Source organism: Buceros rhinoceros, unplaced genomic scaffold (genome assembly GCF_000710305.1).
Source record: "Buceros rhinoceros silvestris isolate BGI_N320 unplaced genomic scaffold, ASM71030v1 scaffold8768, whole genome shotgun sequence".
In the NCBI taxonomy this organism is placed as follows: Eukaryota; Metazoa; Chordata; class Aves; order Bucerotiformes; family Bucerotidae; genus Buceros; species Buceros rhinoceros.
The window spans coordinates 3,040-30,594 of record NW_010427393.1 but is presented as its reverse complement, the minus strand read 5'-3'; the positions used below and the strand labels follow the sequence as shown (position 1 = coordinate 30,594).

General features: G+C 40.5%; 1 protein-coding gene across 1 annotated transcript in view; it reads right to left on the bottom strand.

The window, feature by feature from the left end:
• CEP112 (centrosomal protein 112kDa) overlaps nucleotides 1-27,555 on the bottom strand; it is a gene marked incomplete at its 5' end in the record, with an annotated part of 119,840 nt that overhangs the window by 89,850 nt on the left and 2,435 nt on the right. Inside the window, 3 exons of the mRNA XM_010141867.1 lie at nucleotides 8,281-8,388; nucleotides 11,730-11,865; nucleotides 24,784-24,863. Of these exons, the coding sequence (XP_010140169.1) occupies nucleotides 8,281-8,388; nucleotides 11,730-11,865; nucleotides 24,784-24,863 (324 nt within the window). The remainder of the gene's footprint in view (nucleotides 1-8,280; nucleotides 8,389-11,729; nucleotides 11,866-24,783; nucleotides 24,864-27,555) is intronic.

Genomic DNA, 27,555 nt, shown 5'->3' with positions numbered 1-27,555 from the left:
CTGTTCCTATCTCTCACCATGGCCTGGACACTGAAACAAGCAGAACTGTCCGACCTCGTATAGCTGCTCTTATTGTTAGCACCAAGTAACACAACTATTCTAAAATTATGATCACCTCTTACAAGAATTCTCTGGTTTTAATTCTTTCAGCCCCAATATGACAGACTTACATGCAAGGCAACAGCCAACAGCTGGTTTACTACACCATTGCCGGAATTACTCCATTTATCTTTAAATTTCTGCTTTTACTGACATTTCCTTACTCTTGCAGGGAATTTTTTAAAAGACAAAATTCTTAACAAAAAGCTAAAAAAGATTAATCCAAGAACTGAGACAGTAATTTGCTCCTCAGTCTCACAAATACACACGCACGTGAAGTACCAAACAAATCCAGCAATGTGGCTCGTGCCCACCCAATGCCCACCAACGCTGCTGACCGATGGCCTAAGCGCAGGCGGACGGAACGGCACCCAACGGGGAGGTGCTCTAGAACCACCTGCTGAAACGGGAGACAAGCTAATCAGACCCGAAGTGACATCCTGCTGTTGTCAGCGCTGGTTCGGTTTGTACCTCTGAAGAGCAAAGATCTCCAGTAAAGAGCCTCCTGATTGCAGGAGATATTTTCAGAACCAACTACTTGTAATATGATGAACATCAGCAAATGCCTTTTGAAAGTCCCTAATATAGACAAGACCTTCTACTATCCAGTTTTTGCTTTTACATCACACACTAAGTTTAGGCTTTTCAATTTTAGAACAATTCCAACTTGTTCTCAAGAACAAGTATGCCTTTGAAATTCTTTTTATAGTCCCCAAAGGAGGGAAAGGAAATTAGTTAGCTCACTACCTCTGTGAGAAACATAGCCACTACAAGAAATATTTGACACCAAAGAATGAGAATTCAAGCAAATTTATGTGCACAATTCCAGAAATACTGTCAGTAACACCTATATAAAATACGGGTTTGCATGGCAGGATGATCATATTAGCACTATTTTGGCACGACTGGACTTCTGAGGGCTGGAGAAGCCACCAATAAGTTATACACGTCACGGCAAAGAACTGACCTGACCTCACTCGTACCCCGTGCATATAGCCCGTCCTTTTTCCAGCAATTCCATTGTATCAGCATTTAAGAGCGATGGTAAATCAGGTGTCTTCATTGTCACTGCTCTGCTCAAAACCAGCCCCAACCCCTGCCCAGCTCAGCATACAACACACAACCTATCCCCAAATCACAGCTCTGGTGAAATCTGGTGTTTTCTGTCCCCTAAGCCCATAAATAAACATGCATGTTTCACGAGGCCACGGGGATTACCCACCTCCTCAATTATAGGGCTTCGAAAAGTGATCTGATCTAACAGGCTGGAGGATTGAGTATGAACCACGCTGGGTCTGGCTTAGCATAACTGTGGGCAGAAACAAGGACTCTCCACTGCAAGGCCAGGGAGCATACCAGAACTACAGATAAATGCAATGGATTTTAAGCGTACACATTTCTTGAGGGTTTTGCTACAATCTGGAACACAAAGTACTCCCAAGATAGATGGGTTGTAATGAGCCAAGGGCCAGTGGGACAGGGAGAAGTACACCAGTGCAGAACCGTGTACTACCACTGAAGTACAGGGTGATGAACACGCAGAGCAAATGCATTTTACTTTGTTTTACTGCAGGCTGCAATAATTTAATTGGCATGACTGTGCTTCCTGTATACTTCCCCTTATAATCAACCACTAATAACTGCCTTTCATTGGCAAACTAAGAACTGCAAGAAATTCTCTGAAAGAGGCAAGCTGGTATCTCAGCCTCGGTCTCTCAATCTTGGCAGCTTGATTTACCATCCGCACGACCACAATACACCCGAGGGGTCTTACCACCTCTATAAAATTATGCACCCAAACTGCACATTTTTTACTTACAAAGACCTTCCACAATTTTAGTATTTTTAAAGTATGGGCAGCACAAACCTCACCTCAATCCTCCTATCTTCCCAATCCTCCTGCCACAAGTAAATTTGTTTTTAAATCACCAGCACATCGGAAATGAAGCTGCACTCCTATGATTAAATCACACTCAGCGCCATGATGAAGGTCAGGGGGTTGCACCCCCCTCCCCAGCCCAGCTGCTCCAGGAAAGCCAATGAGGTCTGCAAACAGAAACATTTCTTTCCAACCAGTACACCTCGAGTGACTGCAAATGCCTGTTTGTAACAGGCGCTGGTACAGAATTTACTGTACACAGTCTTTGTTTAGGGATTCAGAGTTTATCCAAGGACCTTCTTTGAACACAGAACTGACTCCACAGGCGTTCACAGCCCGATGCTATTTATTGCAGGCACCAATTTATGTTCCAGGAATCATCTCCCCTCTCCCTCCTTCCGCCAAAGTTGACTCTGTTGACTGTACAAGGAGCTCAGCTTTTAACTCTGAATCACACACACGTTAGATGCCTGAAGGAGACCGTGTAAATATCCATCTGTCTGTCTGACAATTCTGTAAATAGCAATGGTGCAGCGAGAAGATTTCCAGCTACTCTCTACTTGGAGGTTAAACTCATACCCTTCTCCCATTTGTGAGATTTCGCTGTATCATATGGCGAGAAGTTGATGGTGATCATTGAAGAAACCATTCCTCAGATATTCTATGCAAATGGCATTCATCTGCATGATGGGATGGTTCAAAGGAAACACACATCCTAGATTAATTTATTAAATGAAATTTATGCAGCTTGTTGCTGACGACATGAAATATTTAGCGCCTCTGTAACGTGCCCATTTGGCCTCCATGCAAGAACAGAGTGTATTTCAATTATCTTAGACTATAGACAAAGAGGAGAGGAACAAAGCTTTTTACAAAGACTGCATCCTTACAACTAAGCCAGCGTACTGCAAGTGGATCGCAAATCCTTGACTCTTTCAAGCACAGCTAAGAAATGCCTGGAACGTTGCTCTGCCTGAGGAATACTGTCTTTCAAGCACGTCACTGCAAGTCCCATCCCCAAGAGACAGCAGTTTCTTGGTTTAATGCTTAGTTCCCACCTTTCGCTCTCTTCCTTGCCTACGCTGTGTATTTTCCCCCCTCTCTCACCAGGTCCCAGCCTTTACACCACTTTTTCATACACGAACTCTTTTGGCTCCGCTTCCCAGAAAGGACATGGAAATGCTCAGCGAGACTCTTTAGGACATTTAGCTGCTGAACTCATGAACATCTGAATAAGCAATGTTTATTACCCAAATACACTGCAGCAGATCTTCAAGGGAAAAATATAAAACACACCCAGGACAAAAATACCCTACCGCCAGCATTTCAAGGAACTACTGCTACAATTTTAAGCAAAAGCAAAACAACCTCATCTCAGCCTTGATAATCCAAACACTGGTGAAATTCTTGGCGCAAAGTTTGACATTTAAAAATTATCAGGGGAGATGCCCAACCATTAAATGTTAATCTAAACAACATTTTAGAGTATTTTTAAGCAACTGAGCATGTGATCACGATTGGAACCTTAACATTATGCCACCAGTACTGAATAAGATATTCGTTTTTAAATATATACACTTATATATAAAAACAATGGTTGAGATTACAAAGTTTGTCTTTTACCTGAGGTAACCTCACTCTTTTCTTTAAATCAACCTCTCCAGAAAGCTATAAAAGACATACAGGAAGATCTAAAGAATATTCTTCCCCTCCTTCTAATAATATTTTCCTCTGCTTAAAAAAGAACAGTTTCCCAACGCTGCCTTAGATATGCGTCCTTGCTGCTGGCAGGTCAGAGGGCAGCCATGCTTTTTTCACTTTTAACCAGCTGATTCTGCATTTCTTTAATATAAAAGGCATATTTAAGCTCAACCACACCTTTGTCTTCTCCAGACTTAAGACCGCAGACTATTTCTCCCATCTTTAACATCATTTCAATGTGATTCTATTGAACACCTGGTAAACCATTGCTGAAGGTTGTCCTTCAGTTATTTGGCTTTTACCTATTTGGCCAAATAGGACAAGACAACAACTTACATTATTCCTTCACAGGTTTTACAGAACTCAGGAGCCAACAATAAATGTCACAAGAAAGGATGTCCTGAGATACAGAGAGATTCTTCAGCTATCACGTAATACATTTCCACTTTGCTTTGGAAGCATGAATAATTATTATTTTAAAATAGAATAAACACCATTAAAGACAAACCAAAACAAAAGGTGCAGGTCAGCGTATTTAATCTCAGAGAGAACGTCCATAACTCAGCAAATAGCACCATCCTGCTAATAATTCATCAGTGGTTTCACAGCGCGTTCTCCCTGCTAGGAAAATGAAATTTCATAGACTTTGGCTCTCTTAATAGTCTTCAATCTCAGCTTCCTCACAATCGCTCAGTCATAGCAATTGAGCAACTATTTATAGCATAACATGGGTGTAACAGTGTTCACAGTGATCTGTTACAGTATTTAAAAAAAGACAAGCTAATGCCATTTAAACATTAAGATCTCCAAAAGTCCCCTGAAAGTGTTCCTTCACGACAATTTATCAAAATCTGCTGGAAATGGAGGTGAGTACTGACTTGATTCTGATGCAAAACCTCCCCGGGCGAAGCCCTGTTCCACCAGGAGCCCTCTGCCATGGTACCAGAGCTCACCACAAGAGACGTGCCCTCAGAAATTGCCCAACTGATGTGGGCACAGGGAAAGAAAAAAAGCAAATTAACTAACTTTCCTGTCAAATTTCCACGTCTAAAGTGTGTTACTGAAAGGTTTGGGCACTTGCTCTTTCAAACACTCGGGGTTGCCGAAAACAATTTTGGCAGAAACACTTCTCAGGTATTTTAAGCTAAACTGAGGATGTAAGTAGAAAGTGGGGCAGGGGGGAGAAGAGGGAGAGAAAAAAGAAAAAAGGGAAGGGGTGCAAAAAAACCAAACAACCTTTTTTCCTGTGCTGACGGTGCCATAAAGCACGACTGTAGATACTGCAACCGTTTCAAAGGCAGGAAAGGCTGAGGCCGTCGCTGTGGTGTCCACTGGCTTTGAAGTGCCGAGAGCAGCTGCTCCCAGCAGATAGGAACTGTGGTGCTGCTGGAGTTATTTTTTTTTTTTCTTCAAAATATACTTTCAAATCTAACAGCTGCAAGTAGAACAAAGTTGAGCTAAAGTATATTTAAAGAAAAAAAAAGCCACCAGTTTCTCTCAAAGAGTGTTCTCAGTGGATACTTCAAAAGAAACCGGCACTGAATCAGATGAAGCGGGAACTAGGAGTGACATGTGACAGCTGAAACCAAATACCGCAAGATCCCAAATTTCTCCCTTGCTTTGTTAATGGATTTCAATGCATTCGAAAAGTTAAACAATATTAACTGCCATGGTTTGGTTTTGTTTTTTCCTAATTCTTTTTCAAGGAAAATTAAATGAAGTTGTAGATACCAATATTTATGTTATTTATTGGTATAAATATCAGATAAATATCAATACATAATATAGCAGTATGTCTAACCTGCAGGCAGAGCAACCTTTCAGCCCCACAGTGCATGTTCACACCAGTAATCTCTTTGAAATCAAAATTCAAGCAGTCTTGTAAAGCGCCGGCAACCACTCATATAAAGCAGAGAGGTAAAACCACAGCTCTCAGTTTCTCAGATTGGAGAACTGGGTAACACATCTGTTCATTTGGTTCTTCATTACCAACTTGATTCAATTCACGGACAACTGAAGTGTCCAGTGCGCTGTCAGCGCAGCCTCTGCCACTCACCGTGCCAACCCACGCAAGAGAGATCTGACGGTCAATTCTCCTTCCCTTTGTGTATAAGCTGTGTTTCACAACTGGATTCAGACACTGGAGGCTGAACATCTCAAAGCAATTACTACATTTCTCAGGTAGCTAAAGCATCCGTTTTTTTGGTTGGGTGCCTCTTCGCTGACTGGAAGTTGCTCGAGCCCCGCTGAAAAGCACCACTGAGTCTAATTCACTGCTCTGTTTAAACAGTTTAAATCCGTCTATTCCTCCCCCAAGAACAACCAAAGAAATATGCACTAAAACAAGGCAAGGTGAAGCCTGCTTTAAAAATGGTTTCACAGTTCTGAAGCATAAATAGGGAGTAATACAGAGAAACAGAAGCTGGAACTACTGAAAGGAAATTCTAAGAAAGGAAGAACCGAGCTCCTGCTGCTCAGTGGCTGGGCTGAAGGAGCTTTGAACTGCAGAAACGACAAGACAAAAAGAACATCATTTCCAACGATAACCCACTGCAAGCTGCAGGAAGGGACACATATTTTTTCATGTTCGCAAGCTTTCAAAGAACGTTCCAAACAAAGTACAAAGAGGAAGAAATTTTTAAAAAGGGCATAAACAGGATTTCTCTGAAAATTCTTCTGAGGCTCATTGTTTAGTGCTGAAACTCTTTCCTTGGGTTTCAGCGATGATAAATAAAGTCTAACTCTTCTTTCTTACACTAAAAAGTAGCTATCCTGAATAAAACAAAAGTGAAGCAGTAAACATCTACTTTTAGTGGAAAATGCTGTCACCGATGTTTACCGCAACATCAGCACTGTTCTGGCATACCAAGGTAAAAAGATACACCCAAAAAGTTTTAACTATCACATTCATTTCTTGAGTTTGGGGTTTTTCTTTGATCCAGTCTCCATGAAGTCTGTATATAACAGGCATGATGATACAAGAAAGCAAACGAAAAGCAAACCATGACACTACTAGGCATTATGATCTGCCTTCAGCACCCAAAGCCAGCCATATCATTAGCAGGAGATTGGCCCGGGGGATCGGTAGCTCTTACCATGTATACTGACAGAAAAAATATCCATTTGAGGTAGGAACAGGGATGTTGTAACATCTGATGAACTGCAGATTACTATTTATTGCTATCATCATGCTTCTGGGAACAAAGTCTCTGAATAAATGCTTACTTTGGACTTGAAAGACGCACCACAAATTATGAAAACTGTAAAGAAAAGAGTGAACTAACTGTTCCATTAAAGTGGTACGAATATAAGATGCCATAAAAAATTCCATCTTAAAGGCAGATGCCAACTAACCCAAACACCTTCCATTGTCCTCCCTTCAGCACGTCCTTTAATTGACACCTCAAATTTCCTCACCTTTAATGCAAGCATGAAACAATAACTCTGCAATCAAGACTATCCCTGAAGCATTAAATACAAGAATGCTAAATACTGTCACCCAGTTGAACAAAACACCCGCGTAGATGCATCTTGCTGTTACACAGGAGGACTCCTCACCCCTGCTCAGGTGGCAACACAATTAGTAATGTTGACAATTCTGAGTGAGGATAAGGAAGATTCTTTGATCTGAACCAACAAACTCTTCTATTCAGAGAGCCACGCACAAAAGACACTATTGTTCCTCCTAAGGACAGGCAAAGGTCTCTCTCAACACCTACCAAAGTGGTCTTGTTCCTTAATTACTTGAAAAAGTCCCTTCCAGATGGATCAGAGAAGGTCTCATACCACAAGCCACCTGCAGTATTTCATCTTATTACCAGCACAGAAGATAAACAGAAACGAAACTACGTTTCCCTGGTGGAAACATAAACTTATATCCACACAAAAACATTGATAAGAGAGAACTTTAAGCTTACGGACTAACCGTATCATCCCTATAAAACCCCCCAAATTTTCAAACCTTCAACAGGTGTTACTGAACAGAGGGCACTTCAGTCTCAGGCCAAAGTACCACCCTACACAAGCGTGTGATGGGCTTTCAGCCGCGTAGCTCTCAAGCCTGTATCATGTCATAATTTATCTGCTTCTATTTCTGTTTTTTCCCTTTACGCTTCACAACACCACTGAACTCAAGTTTCTTGTCTCCACCCAAACGTTTCCTGAATATTTCCCACCCCTGAAATTACACTACAATAAAGAAAATCACTATCAGTGGGCCAAAACAAGCATTCATAGGAACGCTCTCCATGTTAAAAATGATTAAAAGAATGACGCCCTGTTTCTTGACAAAAAGAAAAACAAATAATGCATTAAATAATTTCACCTGGCAGTTATGAAAATAGGTGTTGCCACCTGTAAGCCTGGGAAAAAATCTGAAAGATTCATAAAGGATTGCAAAGAGGAAACAAAAATATTTTCTATGTAGACTCTTCCCCTTCCATCCCCCAGCCCAAAAACTTCCCGTACCTATAAATCCTGTCTTTATACAAAGAACAGCCACGCAGAGCAAGAACAGCATGAGGTCTGCCACAGGCACTGACCTACACCTGCATGGAAAGGTGTCCCTCCTCCCCTCCACCCGAGGGCACTGAACAACTGACCTGTTGCTCGTATCTTTGCTTGAGCGTTTCCAACTGCCAGGAGAATTCTTTGGATTGCTTTTCCCGGAGCGATTTTGATCTGCTTAGATCTGCTTCAACCTTTTCCATCTACATGGTAAAAGAAAGGGAATACTTAATTTTTTTTTTTTAAAGGCATAGCTTGAAATGTTCTGACGTTTCTACAGTTGTTTGCAAACCATCAAAGAGGCAAATATAACGTGCCGAGAATGATAATAACACTATTTAGATGTAGTGAAAATTAATTTTCAGTCACTATGGGATTATTCGCAAATTAAGGATGTAGTGATCACCTACACCACGCCACTTTCTGATCACAAAGTATTGGCTCAGTTTTTCACTCAACAGTGGTGAACATCCCATCAGAATTAAGGGAACAGTTTTTCTAGACATATTTAAGACTCAAACATATTCTGCTCAAAAATTCAAGGGAAATCACACGTGAGTGCACAAACTACTCATTTAAAGTAAGTTTACATTAAATCAGTAAAATAACTTAAAAGAGAATTATTTGGCTGCAAGTGAAGTTCTCTGAAGATAGTCATCGCCTATGAATAACGAGTCCCACAGACTCCAGCACCCAGCATCAAGGAAGCAATTTCATATCTCAATTAACAAGGCTTTTGTATCAAAAGCACAACTGTTAGCTGCACATCAGGCATGTCCAGGGGAATATTTATACATACATACACGTACAGTGCTATGCTGCAGCGCACACTCATCAACTATTTTTCAATCTACATCCCAACAAGCAGCGAATAAACCATCTCCGTAAAACCAGAGAGCCCAGGGGTGCAGCTGTCAGGAGGACCAGTGCTGCCACAAATCCATCGGCTGCACCACAAGGAGGAATGCACGAATTCCTGGAGCACAAGCCAAAATGCCGGTTGGCCTAAGGGAGGGCTCTGTCTTCAGCAGACACCTCTGCCAAGCGTCCTGGACACCACTTCCAAGCCAGGCAAAGAGGAGAAAAGGCAGCACTCAGGATGGTATAAGCATTTTATTGGAAAATACTGCGGGAAGAGAGGAAGACACAGGACTAGGAACAGCTGGCCAGATGGAAAGTGGAAAAATAGAATAGAAAGGAACAAGTTATCCTTCCAGTAGGAGCCCTTGAACCACTACTATCTGCTCTTAATAAAAGGAACTTGAATGGATATTTTATGAGTAACAACTTCTGCCTCCAAACCTACTCGAGTTGCATGTTCATAGCTATATTTTACTCAGCTCAATAAAACCCAGAAAAATAAAAGATAGTTTCTTTATCAAAAGATCACTTTTTTTTAATAATTAAAATATTCTAAGTGACACAGTAAAATCATATTTAGAGATGCTTTAACTCCATTGGTGTCATTAGGTCACATTCATCTATTTCCCACAAGTGCAGTGAGGACCCATGACCATTATTTGCCAAACCAGAAACACTAGATCTAAAGTACCATGACATAGTCTATGGACTGTTTCTCTTTTTGCTAGTTACTACCAGAAAAAATGCAGATCTTAACCATTCAAAACGTACCACTTGCCCATCAGTGGACATCAGGTGACTCTTAATAATCACAAGCTCGACAAAATGGGAAGCAGATGGCAAAAAAATACCACAGAGCCAAACTAATGAATCAAATATTGATTAAAACTGAAAATGCCAGACCCTATCCTACTTATCTCCATAATTAACATCACCACACACCAAAAGTGGTTTTAGAAACCCAGTATTTCTAGTGTAGTTAAAAGTACGGTGTTGCTATAGCTACCACAGTTTTTGTTTTATAAGTAATACATTCTGCCCAACCACAAAAAAAAAAAAAAAAAAGAATTTTCCAATATGTTACAATCAAACGGGTGATTTATCTGAAGAGTACGTGTGTGCAGGAGAATGAGAAAGGACAAAGCTATGAAGACAGCTTCAGCAGTGTTTCTTTGAACCCAAAAAAAAAAAAAAAAAAAGAATTTTCCAATATGTTACAATCAAACGGGTGATTTATCTGAAGAGTACGTGTGTGCAGGAGAATGAGAAAGGACAAAGCTATGAAGACAGCTTCAGCAGTGTTTCTTTGATGTGTTTCCTTGAACCTGGGTTCCTGCAGAACAGGACTGCTCAATTGTACAGTAACATTTGCTATTGCTATAGTTTAGCATTCAAGAACAGACCCAACAAACCCATGGCTGATCCTTGGAGCCCAGCAATATTTATTTTCAAATTTTTCCAGAACACAGCAACAGTCTAAAAGAAATTTGCAGTCATTTTCAAATGATAAATGGCTTCAAGTTTTCTGAATTCCTTTGCACATTTTTTTTTTGGTTTTGTTAGCTGGGGGGGGAGGGGGGCTTGTGGTTTAAGTGAATGAAACTGTTTGTCTTTCTAGAATTAGACTACATCACTTTTGGAGCAGAAATAAGATATTGTTTTAACTCCTCACAAAGAATTTAGAGCCTCACAGAACAGGAAACGTCAGATTGCAATTGTAGGACTTGTCCTATTACCCTCATGGGTCTAGTTTGCAGACCAAATTTTGCTTTTATAAGTTTATTCTTGCCTTTTTTATTTCCAGATTCTATTATTTGCTGACTGCCTGGGTCTTAAAAATATCAGCAATGCATTACTTAATTTCTCACTTTTATTGACGATCTTTAGGCATTTGTTAAGTTATAAGCCAGCATCCTTAAAATCCATGACACCACCAGACACAGCACCCCACTGTCAATAGCAAGGTGTGGTTACGAGAGGTGAGGCTGGAAACCTGAGTTTACGGCTGGGTAGAATTACAAGCTTGAAATATGTCGAGATATTTCAACCACAAGAGCAAGTTGAGGAAACACTCCCTTCTCTCCCCTTCTGTTTGATCATCTGTCACTTGTTCCTTCTTTCACTCATTGTGCTGCATTTGTAAAATCCCAGGGACAACATTTAACTCGTTTGCTCCATAAGGAATCGAAGACACTAAAATCTTTTTACATAAATTCCTGCTACTAATTTTCAAGGACAGAAAAGCGGATTTTTCTGTCCTCCGCACATGGCTGCCAGCAGCCACAATGGCTCTGCCCCTGTTTAGGCTCAAACTGATTACGAGAGCTCATTAGCGGAAGACAGAGTCGTTCCGAAAAGAGTAGGAAGAGACACGCATTTAAGTGGAAAATGACAAACGTTGTTCCATAGGGGTGTACAAACTAACACTTTATACTCTCACTCCTGAAAAACCCCTAATCAGTCTCATAACTGCAGATATCTTTGTAACAATGGCAATTCTGGCTTTGTTAGAAAGATGAAACAACTGCCAACATCCCTTTCCGACTCGCTAGCAAAGACACTACATTGTGAGGGATTTTGATGTCGCACTCGCGAGTGAAGCCTGTTTCTGGCATTATAAGATCAGAATGTGCTCTCCTACTGAGCCGGAGTTTCAGAAAGGCTGGCATTGTGACCTCCTCACCTGCTGTTTCATTTCAGCATAGGCTTTTTCTGAGTTCAGCTCCACCTGCCGCTTAAACTCCTCCAGGGCAGCATCTGCCTGCTGGGCCTGCAGCCTCTGTACCTCTGTCACCCGAGTCAGCTGCTCCTCCTTCTCCCTAGAAAGTCACAGAAAATTTTCAGAGTTCAAGTATCAAATAAAAGAACAAGTGTGCTAGTGTAAAAGAGAGGCCTTTAACCCCATCCGTTTAAAATAGTATTCAGATTTCAATTTCCTGTCCCAGCTTCAGCCAAACTTCCCTCAGCAATACTTTGAAGAAGGGAAGAGAAGGCTAGAGCTATTTTCGCTTCCTCTTGTTGAATTTCACGCACGTCAACACGGCGTTTGTGGCTTAGGACAACACCCCCACACCAAAGTCTGCGCTGACTTAGACTGTTAACTACCCACTCTATCACCCCCATTTTAATCTCACCTCTATAAGTATACACAAGTATATTCCTTTTAGCAGGATCGTCGTGTCCCATTAAAAAACAAACAAAAAAAAGTTATCCCAGTGCCATCTCTGCTCAGCCAAGATGCAGGATTATTCTCTGCTTGACATTTATCAGAATGCAAAGCAGGGTGACACGTGGCACCTTCTTAATCTACTAGAAAGCCATAATGCCGTAATATCTATTCAGCCTTTAAAGCAATGATGGACGTTAAATCTTTATGCAAAGTTTTTTCATATTAGCACCCGTACTATCTGCCATATTAATGTCAACACATACACAGGAATCAGCTGGGGTTTACGACATCGTAGTGTATCAAGAGTAACGCACGTATAGCATTTCATGTACACAGATGCACACATACATACCCCTAAAAAACTGATACATCCACCATATCAACACATCTCAGACATTTTGGTGGGACTCCTCACAGAGAAGACCATCAGGCAGCGTTGTTAACTTCCCATCACAGGTTCCTATCATTGCCAGTCAGTGGAGTTGCCTGACTTGGCGTTGAAAGACCGGGGAACACAGTGGTGGTATCAAGGGGCAGAGCTGGCTGCACCAGCAGTTTGTAACAGCAGACACCTTCAAACAGACCTGTGGCTGTGACATTTTCATTCTACAGGCAGAGGAAGTACCTCACAATAAATTTCCCATTTTGACAGAAATTATTTCCATATAAAACAAAGAATCTGACACAGCAGAGATGGAAAAGACCAACTAATTCATCTGGTCTGTCACCTTGCCAGCCCTGAACTAGCTGTTACAGCACTGAGCAAGCCTTTTATAGAGGTCAGGAAGCTGCCAAGCTGAAGTTACAGCACTCACATCCTCTTCTGTGGTTTTCATACCAGACTTTGACAATGGGACAAAGAACATATCCTACATCTTCACAGAGCGTCTGTTTGCTGTGTAGGAGAACAGCGTAATTCTATTAGCAAAGAGATCAAAGAAATGCCACAAGCCTTGAGTAAGTATATTCCTGTTTACTTTAAATTTTTTTTCATTACGCATATTTTTAAAAAAAAATATTTAATTTTTTTATCCTACTCATAGCTGATGCAATAACTGAGACATAAGGAGGTTGCTATCTTCCTTATAGAAAAAGGAAAATACCCTTCTTACCCAGCAGAAACTGGAGCAAAACAGAACAAAAGCTTGTATCACATTTTTGGTGGTAATTGTTTAGGATTTGGGGGTTTGTGTTCATGGAAGACCATACACAATTTTTTTTCAAATTGGCTAGACAGCATCCATCGCTCCATGCAGATCTGCTTTATTTCTACTGCCTCAGCAGTTCCATTTTCTAAACTCCTTTGAGGGTTAAGCATATCTCTATATTCATCTAAATTTCCATACTGTCCATTCATTTACTAGATAACAGTTACACAGCAAAAGACCACCAAATCAAATATTTTGCCTGTCTAAATTCAACTGGCAGAAAGACCACTCAGGATTTAAATTCCTGCTACAAAGAATCTAAAAGAGCAAAACTCCAAGTACAAAAACTCCTCGGATATTTCACAGAATGGGCGCTCCAACGATGCCTCCAGAGCTGAAAACGAGATGAACGGTCTGACGAGCTGGTTATGCACCAGCTCTGGCTGCGAAGGCATTTGGCTCAATTATCCCCCTGAAATTCATCTTCTAGGGAGCTCCTGAATACAGAATTAAGTTAGTAGTTGTTCGATACCAAATTACAGTGCACACATCGCTCCCTTCTCCCACAACACAATCTACCAGCAGTTCACAGGAAAGAACAGAAAAGAGTCTGAACTGTCTTCTGAGACCTACGTTCCGCTCAACACCTCGAAAGAGAAGTTGGGACCAGGCAGCAGCACAGTTCACCAGCAGAGCACTGCCCATATGGGCCACCCGGGAGGAAACTCCAAAAGGAAAAACCTCAACTGCTCCTCCCCAAGGTCCTGAATCCAGCTGCAGGTACTGGGTAAAAAAAATCTCCCTCCCCAGAAAATATTACCTAATCCTTCCAATCCACACCGGAAACAAACCCCAAACTGAAGCTCGAACATACCCTCACTGATAACGGCCAGAGACACTGGAACAACAGTTCTGGTCTGGTCAGATGGAAACGCAACAAATCTAAAAGAACAAGTTGTCAGTCCTTGTGCTGTTAGCAAGACTCCAAATTTATGCAATTTCTTGCTGCGGAATGTATTTTTATTTTTAAATATTATGATGTAAACTTTTAGGAATCTGGCTTTATGCACCTTCCTTTCTGCTCAGGACTTAATCCCATGAATAGATGCAACATCTCATTATAACCAGGAATAAAACTTCGTTTCTTACGGATGTGGGAGCTAGCTCTCTACTTTTTGTGCAGTTCAGATTTGTACAGAAGCTTAGAAAACATGTACAACAATGGACCACGGTTCACAAATATAAGAAAAGCTTTACTTTTTTTTTTCCCAAGACACTGAGCAATGTGCCTTGCATGAAGCACTAAAATATTCACTTTGAAGATTATTTTTTTCAGTTGGACTAGTTGTGGGGCCGAATACAATACAATTATATCACTTAAATCCCCTAAAGCTGAGCCTGCTTGAATATAAAAATAGGGTGAATTTACTCTTTGGCCCCAATTTAAAAAGCAGCAAATTCCTCTTGTTTCAGTGTACAAAGGATATGGCAACAGAATTAGCAATCTTAGACAGCACAAACCATCTCAGAGAAAGCTGACTATGAAGTCCAGAATTGCAATTTCAGAAAGCAGCGCTCTGAAGTGTACTGATAAATGGAAAACATAAACATCTTACATACTTCCTCTTCATGCTTCATCATAAATGGTTTCCTTGCTTCGTAAATTGTCTTCCAAGAAGTAACAACTACACATGGCAAGACATTACAGCACTGCAAGTCAAGTTAACGAGACACGGGGCAACTCAGTGCTTTCCCGGAGAGGTTAAAGAAACACAAGATGTCCCAGTAGATGCAGTAGAACCTGCATCTGTCCCTCCAGAACCAGCACTCTCCCTCCCAGGGGTCTCACCTTTCCCTGTATGAAAGCAAGGGCTGACCAACAGCAAACACAAGCAGGAGATGCACCTGCCTTAGTCTCAGCCCCCTCAGCAAATTAAAACATTTTAGACTGTATGTAAGCGTACAGAATGTGAAGTACAAAATGTGAAGCTCCATGAGCTGCATGTGGACAACGCCTGCAGACAGCGAGTTTCACATTCCATCACCAAATGCCCACACAAGCCCGGAGAGCTTGTCAGCGAGACGAGAAGTAACTAGATTGTGAACTCCTAATGTTTTCTTACAAAAATTACACCAGGCTTTGATTCATGAATATGCACATTCTTTACCTGGTTTTCCAACACTGCTGGCAGCAGCGAAAACCCGCTCGTGACCAAACAGACCTTTGTTTCCCAACCCTGCCGGAGCACAAAAATGGAGCAAGGAATTTCTATGGTAAGGACACATTTTGCCACTGAACAAGCTTCTGAAACCTAGACTGATGGACTCTACAAGAGGGAGAGGCTTCATCTCTTGTCTAAGCCTATCACAGGTTAGTGTGGCTTTGGGTTTATGCCTGTAGATACAAAACATGGTCTATAAGGTTGAGGTGTGGGAAAAGCAGAGTAATGACTGAGCCTTCAGCCCCACCGCTGAAGCCACAATCTTCAAACAGCGATCTGCTTGGATCTGCTGACCACCCGCACGATCCCACACCACCTAACATATCTGCCCTGATCCTATGTACTCAGATCTGCTGGACCTTGGCCCTCTCCTCCCTCAGTTTTAACACTTGAGGGAAGATTGCTTCACTCCCCAAACTGCAAACTCTTCACTTGCTGGAAGGCACCCGAAAGTGGATATTGTTGGGTCTGTTTCTAAACAGCTTCCCTTTTTATTTGCTGACACATGAAATAAAAAAATCGATTCTTTCACTAATCTGCACTGAAGTAAAATAACCATCACCGTTTGTATAGTCCATTCAGATTTTTAAAAAGCTGTATGAACATGTGTCCCGAAGAACACAACTCGTCTGACCACGTAACACACAGCAAAAACAAAACCTTCGCCAGAACAGACAATCTTCCCAAGCAAAAGCAAAATTCAGAGAATTTACCTTCATGTCTTTCGTACGTGAGCTACAGGCGCATGAGCACCCATCCAGTACCTGGACACAGATAGAAGCTTCTGTCCACAGAAATATAATCAAACCCACAATCCTGCTCCTGATCCCAGAGCGACTCTCCCACGGAGGTGTCCCAGGACCCCATGTGAGTGCAGCCGTTTATACCGGTTTATAGCCAAGTGCAAGACCCAACACTCTGCTCTTTGATGGGTGCAACAACCACCGAAAAACGCTTCTCACAACAGCCCCTCTATTTCTAGAACTCCGACTATTTCAGCTACATAAATAACGTACAAGGCCTACAGAACCATCTATTTGCAGACGGAAGGGTTTAGTTACCGTTTAGTCTATTGTTACAGAGGTAATACCGACTCTCTGAAATACACAAAACACAATTTCACATTTTCTGTCCTACTAGTTTTAACAAATATTGATAGCTAAGTATCAGCTTTCAGCCTAAGGTACCTCCTGGAGCCGAACGCATCACGCTGGCTGTGGTTGGACTGTCTCGCTGCAGAGGCAGCGATTGCCAGCAGACAGGGAGGAACAGCGAGGGCCCTCCTACAACACCAGCGCCCAGACATATGGAATATGTGCAGAACACTTCTTTTTGGTGTGGAGAGGAAGAAAGACAGTGTGAAGTCATTCAAGCGGAATGATAACTAAACCAAAGCCAGATCAAAGGAATGAAGAAGAAAGACTGAAATGTGAAGCTGAAATATTTATTGCCTTCAAAACATCATCCCTATCCTGTCCCTGGGCACTTTAATATTTCGAAGTTGTTAGAAAGCATTCTAACTTGTTTCATCATTTCAAAGAACTAAAGTCAAAAATATAAAGCAGGGAACAATTTTATCTTTCATTCCCTGATTTTAAGTGTAAGATGAGCTTGTCTTTATGAGAAAATGCACGAATCCACTTATAAATTGTTTACAGTTTGCATCATTTGAGACTAACGTGAAAAGGCTGGTCTGCATTCGTTCAAGTAAGCTATAACAATGAATGATAGTTACAATACAATTATTATTTTAAACTATATACTTACATTTTTAAATAAATCATGAGATACCATAAACAAACTAAACCACTGTTAAGCTATTAACGAATTTAGAGTAAGTAACACTGCACGTGTGTAGTATCACACTTCTGTGAAATAATAATGGATCACGTTCGGAATTAATGGATCACAAATTAACTCGACATTGGTTAAACACTAATAATTATTATAACCATTTCTCATTATAATAATGACAGGGTTGTGTTGTGCTAGGTGCTATGCAAACAGAAGAAAAACAGCAACTGCAACATGATGAATGAGACGTGAGTGAAAAGGCTGGGCAAGTGTTGTAAATGTGGCTGGAAAGGAAAACGTTGTAATTTTGCTCAACCCTGCAGAAACTGTCTCCAAGATTTAGATACACCACACACAGGAGAGGCCACAGTGGCTGGGTTACCTAGAGAGGAGGATTAGAACAGACATTAATAGTCATGACTTCTCCATGCTGAGATGACAGTTAAACCTCAACACAGGGACCATGGAGGGGAGAATTAGAGAGACAGGTGAGGATAATGCCTGAGATAAAAGGAGACAAGATGTAATTAAAGGTGGCCCAGAACATCAGCAGCACAGATAGTAAACAGATTCATGAGATACCCGGAGAAGAGGTGCAAAGAAGGAAGAGATCAGGATCAGAGACCAGTGCTGTGGCACAGAAAGCTCGAGGGCAAATAAAATAAACCATCTGAAGGACAAACTACGGGAGAGATCACTGGGCAGAGAAGCACGGCCAGGCAAGAAGAATCACTTAACACTAACAAAGAACCACTCAAGATGTGTTATGAGTGACAGAGCCAACAGTGGTTGGCAAATCAAAGACAACGAGGACGAAAAAACGGTATCGAGACTGTCTCAACTTTTTCCAATACCGAATGCTAAATGAACCATTGAACTAATGACTTCAGCTTAAAGCATGCCAGGTTTATTATTTCAGAGAGGTGCTGATAAGCAACACCCTGGGTCAGAAAGCTTTTAACAAAAAAGATTCTTTCCCACCACCCCTGTTTCTCTTCTACCATGAGACTGTCCTGGCTACACCAGCAAATACCAGCTTTGAATAAGCAAGTAAAGAATCCAAAGGGCAACCAAATCGCTTGCCTATACAAGGAGGTACAAGGATACAGTCTTCATTCTGCCATTCTACGTTTTAAGGTAACTATTTTTATGGCTAAAATGATTGTACTACTATAGTTTAGGATTCAGAATAATAATATCCATGCCGTAACGGACACAATGGTAACCCAACACTGAGGAATGACGAGTATCGAGGCAGCTCATCAGTCTCTTCTTTCTACGAGGCTGCTATGGAGGATGTGATTTTTACTTTTTTTCCCAATAAAGGTACTGTTTGAAGTATTACCCTTAGCTCCTCAATAAAGGTTGGTTGTGTTATAGATGAAGGTCGAGCAAAGTTGTACAAAGTACATAAAAAAGTAAATTTTAAGATTACCAGGTGTAACTGAAGCCTAGCAATCATAATCCTCTAGCAACAAAAGCAGGAACCAAGTCATCCTTTGCACTGTTTTTGTAGATAGTTTTTAACTGACCCAAAAAAAGGTGACAGCCTGAAAAAATTCATGCTTATCAAAAATCAGTAATTAGATTCAATCATCTGTTAGACCTTCTTTAGCCAACTGAAGGCTCTTCTAAGTTCATCAATGTTTTGGGCACTATTATAGTCTTGAAATATACTGCGCTGAATCTAAAAGATACACTAATGTGAAAGGGGAGCCTGCCAGAATAATAAGGGACCAATTCTGACGTGTGTGTAAACTAATTTTATATTCCTTGAGTGAGGTGAGAATCTACAGCCCTGAACTGCATTAATTAATAGACCAGCAATTTACAGCAGTTAACTGCAGTGCTACAGCGTGATACACTGCTGCTGCCCATCTCACCAGGCAATACTCCTAATTTCATACGGCTATATATTGTTCTGAAGCATTTGCATAGTCAGTATCATTAAAAAGATGTCATATGGTATCTCTATAACCATCTTGAGCAACATAATGGTCCAAGAGACAAGGATCAAAAACCAACTGCTACTTTTTTCGTGCAACTGGTGCTTTCCTTTAAATACATATTTCATTAATGCCAGTAGGTCCCCAGAGAAACTGGTGAAAGAAAATGAAAGGCTGTAAATAGTTAATAGAACACTTTATTTTGCCTTTTAAGTGAGACTATTAAATAAAGCTACCACATTTTTGTGTCCTCTGTTCAGACTTTACATCGTGCTCCCTAGAGCGAGGGTTATGTCAGCATGTTCACCAGGGCTGCAGGAATGTTTACAATATGCTGGAAACTTTGACTGGGTTTGCTCTAAAAGGTTTCAGATGCTCAAGCAGAGCACCAAGTGGAGAACAGCTGGCTGTTTTTCCACTGATTCTTAGAGGAGGAAAAAAAAGAAAAAACCCCCACCAAAAACCACACACAGGCCTGCTTTAGAGTAAAATTACAGCCAAACTCCTCGACCATTTATTCCTATTGGTTTTAAATCACAAATTTGCTTTTTTCGTTGTATTGCAAGTGTTGCAACAAGACAACACTAAACCTTTTAATAAAAGGGAATGATGAACAAAACGAACTTGAGTATGAACTCTTAACAATGTTCTTTATTGCAACACTCGGAATTAAAGACAATGCCTTCTCATATTTTTTTAATTATTTCCGGCTTTAAATAGTTATAGCTTTTCCATTCCTACAAGAATTTTCCTCCACACACAAATACTTCATTTTCAAGGAAAAACAGAATTAACTACAGGAAAACAGCTACACTTGGGCAATTATCCTGAAAATATTAACAACATGCAGCAATTATTCAAGAATGTGGGTTCAACTTAGAGGAGCAAGAAAAGAAAAAAGAAATTAAAGAATCAACTTGCGGTTCATGCTATCACTCCATTTATCTATTTGTCATTCTCTTGATGATTACCACGTAGCTGTATTTTTCTGTGTACTGTGCATTTATGACACTAATGAAGTCAATTCCACCCGTACAACAGTGCTCTGAAGAAGCAGCTGTTTATCAGCTTGTTCTCCGAGGGTTTGGTGTCATCAAATTCTCAAGATCCTCTAGGAATCACAGGTTTTTAAAAACAATTTCTGTATATTTTGAAAAGTCCAAATTTAACTTTCTTTACAATGTTAGGATCTAACAATAATGCACCTGTAAACTGAAAATCAAAATTAAATTATATTCGCTGCTCTTTATTCTATGTCCTTCTGCCATCTCTCCATGTTTTTATTTATCCCTGCCTTCACCTGTTTCCCTCTTTATTAGCTCAGAAGCATTAAGTACACTATTTATTTCTCTCGAAATTACGCACCCTCATTTATTTTACATGTCCCTTTTATGAAATATTACAGAGAAAAGAAAAACTATATAAACAGTGTGGGAATTTTGCAAGAGAGTAGTAATTTCAAAGGCCCTTACATAAAACTTCTGGTGCTAAAATGTGATGTGTTTTTAGGCCTTCTGAACACAGCAAAAGGAGCTTTCAGACCAAACAAATCCAATCCTCCTCTTCTATATCAAAGAAAACTCCACAATGAAAAATGCAGCCACGGCTGTAGGAAAAAGCAGAAAAAAGTATAACAGAGATTCTGCAAAGGACCATCCTGCCTTGTTCCCATTTTTATCTTGTCTCCATATTCACCTGCCCAGGTGAACGGTGGCAAACACCAGGCAGAACGTCTGCTGGAGCGGACAAGTCGTGTCAGAAAAAAATAATTAATAAAAAACACTCAGGGCAGCATGATAACAGGATCACATCAACTGAAATAATTCCACTGCAGAGTCCAGACCAGACAGAAGCCCTGTGGAAGTGAAAATGAGAGCAGATGGGAATGTACCGAACCTCCACGAAGCTGCAGTCCAGGGACCCCTTTTGTCAGGGATTCCAACTGAAGCTGCAGTACAATTCCAATTACATTTCTTCTTGCAGAACATAGCGACACTGGCTGCTGCTTCTGAGCAAGTGTGATATCAAAGCCATCCTCCTAAGGCGTTACGAGTATCAGTTCTAAGTTAAAAACTGCGGGACAAGCCTGAGAAGAGCTCCGGCTCCATTGCTCCTTATCTCTCGTGACAATGTCAGGGTAGGGAACAAATGACTTGGAATAGCCAAATGACTGGCAAACCACACCAGGAGAGGACAAGCAGAAGCCCTTTGCATAAAGAAATGATAAAGGCTTCAAGCAGAGTAACTGGTACAAAAAAAAGACAGTTGTTATTATTTCCTTTCCAAAACACCATTTTCCCAATTTGTTTTAGAAAATACAAGTGCAAATATATTTTTATCAGATACTTTCTAGGAGACAAAACCTTCTTGCAGCAATAACTGCACTTTACACAAAACCTGAAACATAGAGTGGTATCACTGAAGCACACTTGACAAAGCCCCTAGAAACAGCAGCCTGGCATCAGCAGGTGGAGGTGTGAAGAACCGACACCACCATCGTCCTGGGAATACCGAAAAGCAATGAAATACGTCTTCTCAAGTCTGCAGTGAGGAAACCCCACGGCACCATCCCCAAAGAGAAATCAGCTGCTTTGCCTTGATTCTGACAGTAAGGATTCCCAGAGAAAACGCATGTACATACACAAGATACACATGAAAAGGCAGGAAAATCATTTTCATCTCCGTATTTTATCGAGCACCTATATGTGCCACCTTCACCCCGTGCCTTTGGTCAAAAAGACTTTGAAACCTTCTGGCCTGCCGCCTAAAAATCACAAAATACTGTGAAAACGCTACGTGCACGCTTTAGGAACTGTGTTAAAACACAAATCAGCTATAGATGGGAGAGGCTTCCCTTGTTTCTGGAAAATTTTGCCCCTCTTTCTTCCCCAGAAGAGTTGTAAACAAGTTCACATGAGGGGTAGAGAAGCACTGGAAAGAAGAGGTGCTGCTAGTTTCTTATGTAAACAAACAATTTTATTAAGTGACTTTCAATAAACCAGCTGCTAAACATTTGCTCTGTATCATCACCACTCGTGAAGTGCTGAGATTTGGCTCCGGAGGCAGGTTTAAAAAAATGGCAAAGATTGAGAGGAAGAACATTACGGAGCATTTAAAGCATTAAATCAGATCCTATAATTATTTCCAATATGGGAGAACTGTCCCGACCATTACCCTGAGCAACCAGCAGCAGCAAGCTGGATGCGCTTCCATGCAGGTGACAGATGACAACAGCCTCAACTCTCCTGTGTGTTTATAGTTTAGTCCAAAATCTCCATTGCAAGATGGACAAACTTTATACGTCTCTGCAGACATAAAGCTACCTTGGACTCCAGAATGGAAGCGGCAAAACCAAACCACATTACAGCTGAGGTGGTGTAAATATATGCTGTGTTCACACTTTGAAAAACCTATAACTATAACAACCATTTACTTCTACAATCAATTCATCTTTTGAAGCAGATTTTACAGCTCCACACAATGTCTCAAATCACTTTCATTCTGCGCTGGTGTGGATATGTTTGAAACTGCAATAGCACTGTTTGCTGTCACACCAAGGAAAAATAATAATAATAAAAAAACACCACTGAAATGCCTGACGTTCCCTTTTCCATGCGTTTGCAGCCGACTAGCTCCTCAAGACAGGATCCTGTGGCCATTTCAGAATCAAAGCGCATTCAGATCAAAGTGGTTCATGAGAAATCACTGATGCACCTCCTGGTTCTGAGCTGCAATTCCACAAGGCATCGTCTCTACTGAAGATGGTGAACTATCCTCCCCCATCTCAAGAAAGGTAAGGTTGCTTTCTAAACAAAACAAGTAGGTCTGACTTTGCTTGTAATTACTTAATTTGATTCTGCAAATAGTCAAGAGAAATACACCAAAATAAGGCATTTGCACATAAGACCCTAGATCTTGTCAATTCATATTAATAGCAAGAGATTGTTAAAAGGACTCATTTTTGCAGCAATGAAAGAAAAACCCATGAGGAAGCCATCCATTTCTGTCACAAAAATCTGATTGTTATGTATTACTTATGTATGTATTGTATATAAGCAACCATGTAAAATCTTAATGTTGTCCAGAAACATCAGTACTAAATTAATGGCTTGGCTTCCAGAAAGTCAGCTTTGGAGGATGAGCAGGTCCTCGACACTGGGCACGTGAGGCTGTTCTTAACAGCCGAGTGCACCAACACATCCGTGATCACAAACGTACGGATCCAAGATCCAGAGGTTTTGCACCAGAGCTGAAACGTGAAAGAACCGAACAGCAGAATATATGCTGGGCTTAGCCTAGGGCACCGTACTTCTGTAAATTCAAAGCTTTGAATCTTTTGGAGCACAAATGTGCCTTGGTGATTCCACCAACTTCTGTCTTCATCCAGTCAAAAACACGGATGAAAGCTAATTTTCACTTCTATTCAATCACAAAATAAATACTTATTAGCATCATTAATGCCAAAGAACGCACTCTCACAAAGCACAAGGTTGGGACTGGCTTCTGCCAACATCATCTTAATTTGAGGGACCCTGAAGCATCCACCAGTCAGCTGGGCTCTACAAACTTCAGTCTCTCAAATTCTTACTCTAACCCAACCATTAAACTGCAGCTTAATTATAGCCAGGGAGCATTTGAAACAAAGGAGGACCTCCTCAGCTATCCACAAGATCTTCTCAGCCCGGTGCTGTTCGTTACAAGGAAGTGCCACCTCCCCCCACTAACCTACTGGACAAAGACTTGCCTGAAGCTGAGCACCACCACGCTCACTGTGCCCACGCGGGGCGTAAATTCTGCACAGCCAGGGGACTGCACCGTCAGACCCACTTTCTTAATGGAAGTAAGTGTCAACTGACGTGTTATTTGAAAGACATGGAAGACAATTAATGCAACTACCTCAATAAATCAGACGGTAAAATACCAAAAGATTAAGTTTAGTTGAGAACAACTCAATCTCCCTAAAATTATGAATAATAGTCCCTGTAAGGAATTTACAGATTACAAGACGGAGCTTTTATTAACGTCTGGAGTAATTTAAGTCTCTATTTATGCCAAATACTGAAGAGATTATAGAAATAAAGGAATATAGACTTCAGCCCTGAGACTTTTATTGAATAAAAGTATCTTCACAATGCTTTAATCAGCCTAGATAAGATACACCATCACATTTAACTGAGTAGCTTTAACAAATAACTCCTGGTTTATTTCAGAATAATCTGTTTTCCTTAGCAATTATTTCCATAACTTTGAATACTTTAAACTGGATAAACACATGGAAATATTTTACATAACCAAAAATGGAAGCAGCATAAGGGTCGATCTGTCATACCCACCTGCTGTTTGTGAACCACTTTTCTGCTCAGAAAACAACAGACATTTACATTAAAAGAAACTAGTCACGATGCAAAAAGGTCAAAGGACTAAAAAATTGGGGAAGGTTCAATCCATATTCACTCACTTCAAAGCCTCCTCCAGTTTGCGAATTTTCTTCTGAGCGTCCCCTCTTTCTTTATCGAAATCATTCCGGATGCCCTGAATCTACCATTTGAAGGGAAAAAATACCACATTTTAGCTAAAACAGAGTCTGATTAAAACCAAATAATGTTATTTTAAATTAAAGAGCTATTTATTTTGCACATTTCTTTTGCACTGATGCAAACAGCCATCTATCTATCTATCTATCTAAAATTACATAGAATGCAAGAATAAGGATTAACAGTGATGAATTATGAGAATATAGCCAACAGAGCTATTTTTCTTCTCAAAATGAGTATTTTTCTCTAGAATAAACTTCAGTAATTCCACAAAAAGGAAGTAGGTTTTCTCTCGACAAATACAGGAAAGCACGTAGAAATCTGGCTAAAATACCAGCATGTATTCTCTGTGGCCCAGAGCTCCTACTCACCCGTTTGTGAGTACCCAAAGTGACCATTTTTCATCAATTCTCACAACAGTAAAAATACCCACCACAGTGGTAGTAAATAACGATACTTTAGAACAACACATACTCAACCATCAACTAGCTGGGGGTAGATACTCTTAACAACAGTAAAATTCCCCCAGCTAACTGTACATTTCCAAGCAATTCCTCCCCTCCAGACAACGCTGCTACACCAGGTTGCGTCCACACACTTGTGTACAAATGTGAGGCATTAGAGCCCTTGTTGAATACGCTGAAGGTACCCAGAGTTACCAAAAACTTTGAGGCCCTGGAAGTGTTTGCAACTTTCCTGGTGTATTCTAGTTACCATTTCAATTTGAATTTTAATTCCTATTAGTATTTAATTAATGCAGAATAAAACCGGCAACTTTCAAGCCCTCCCGAGGAACGTAACCTGGCAATGCTGAGAAACTCTCCCTATAAAGCAATTTAGTCACAAAAAAGTATCAAACAGAATCTGACTCCCACTTCCTAAATTCACTAACCAGGAATACGCATTTTTATGAAGAATTCCTTTTCCTGGCCCTTTTGGACCAGGAGAGAAAAGCAGCTTCAGAATTTGGCAGCCTCCCAGGCATGGCTCAAACCAGGAGTTTTCATACTCTTTTTTGCCAAAGGAATATTAAGTACAAGAGTTTATTTTGCTTTTAGGATTGCTCAAGTAACAACGTGGCGCTGCGATGTACTAGGCATGTTTTTCTTTACCGGATGCGGAGCACAGCAAATCCTTTTTTCACTTAATAGCATGTAACATCACAAATTATTGTAAGTCACTACAATAAAGAAAAATATGGTTTACTAAGTGTATAGTCAGAAGCATAAGATTCTAGGCCAATTAAAAAAATTAGAGATTTTCTGCTGTAAGCAGGTTTGTGTAGGTATTTATTACATAGGAGCCTGAATACTCGGTTGCCTTGAAAGAGCCTCCAAATCAATGCGCTATCAGAGAGGACAGAAGGTATTGACAAATCTTTTACCTCTGCTAAAATTATAGGCATTCAGCAGCTGGCTGGAGAAGGGCTCTCAGGAATATCTGTCCCTGCTCCGACACTTAGCTGCATGTTTGCAGAACAAGCCCTAGATTATTTATAAAAAGCAGGTGTTTCCTTTGCTCATAAAACCATTGAGCCTAACTGGTTCCTGATCCAGCAGATAAGCACGTGTAATCAAGCAGTGACATTTAGGGTTACTACCTACGATTTGTTTGATGTTTCAATATCCTAGCGGGCAATAGCCACTGTAGCCTAATAAAGATGATTAGATAACGGGTAGGTTCTTAAGCACATAGATTGCACCAGAGACTTCGGGATTCCTTCACTTACAGGCAAGCTTCTTTTAGTATTTTATGGGCCAATCTATACTGGTTTATGGATTTACAGCCAGAAATTGTTCACGTGTTATTTTTTTTTCCCCTCCCTTCTCAAAGATTTGATTTTGAAAACACAGTTACATGAAAATTTATGATTAGGCTGGAAAAACAACCAGCCACATTTAATCTTATCTGCAGAGGAAGCGATGCATTGCAATAAAGCAATGGCCATGTACTTCAACAGCTAGAAGATATCCAAATTATGCTAATATATTTTTGTTTTGATCTGCAATATTATTTCAATCCTAGACTTTTCTTGAGGTCAACATTCATAAAAACCATGACTTGTCTAAAAAGACAAATGTAGGCTAAGATTAGATTGTCCCATATCTTGGGACAAAAAAGTATTTGATTTCAGGTCAGCAGAAGGCACTAACTCAAACCAAAACCTCACTACAATTCACGGTGCAAATTCCACGACCAAGTGACAATCACATTTCGTTATTTTATAAATCTGCCACATTTGGAAATGACATGTGTGAATAACACATCCTTTCAATTCAAGAGGCACATAACACACCTTCTCTCTAAACACTGCACAGGTTGAACATAACATCACTGAAATTGAAGTTTAATTTGAAACCTACTGAATATTTTAAGTCTGAAAGACAGTGTTTGCAAAGAGCTTGAAGATGAAGTGGTTTTGTGAAAATCACATTTTTTAAATTAAGCTTCTGATGTAAAAACAATATATGTTGACGACATAGAGAACACAGTCAAATCATAATGCATGGAATAAAGATACTGGGGAAAAGTAAGGAAGAGCACACCGACATTGACCACAGGTCAGGCTAACTTCAGTTTAGATCACTATCTTTCCTCTAACATCAGATGCCAGCAAAAGCAGCCATACAAACAGGACAGGCTTGTAGTGGCACTTCTTGGTAACCCTCTTCCAGTCTCCACCATCTGGCTACAGT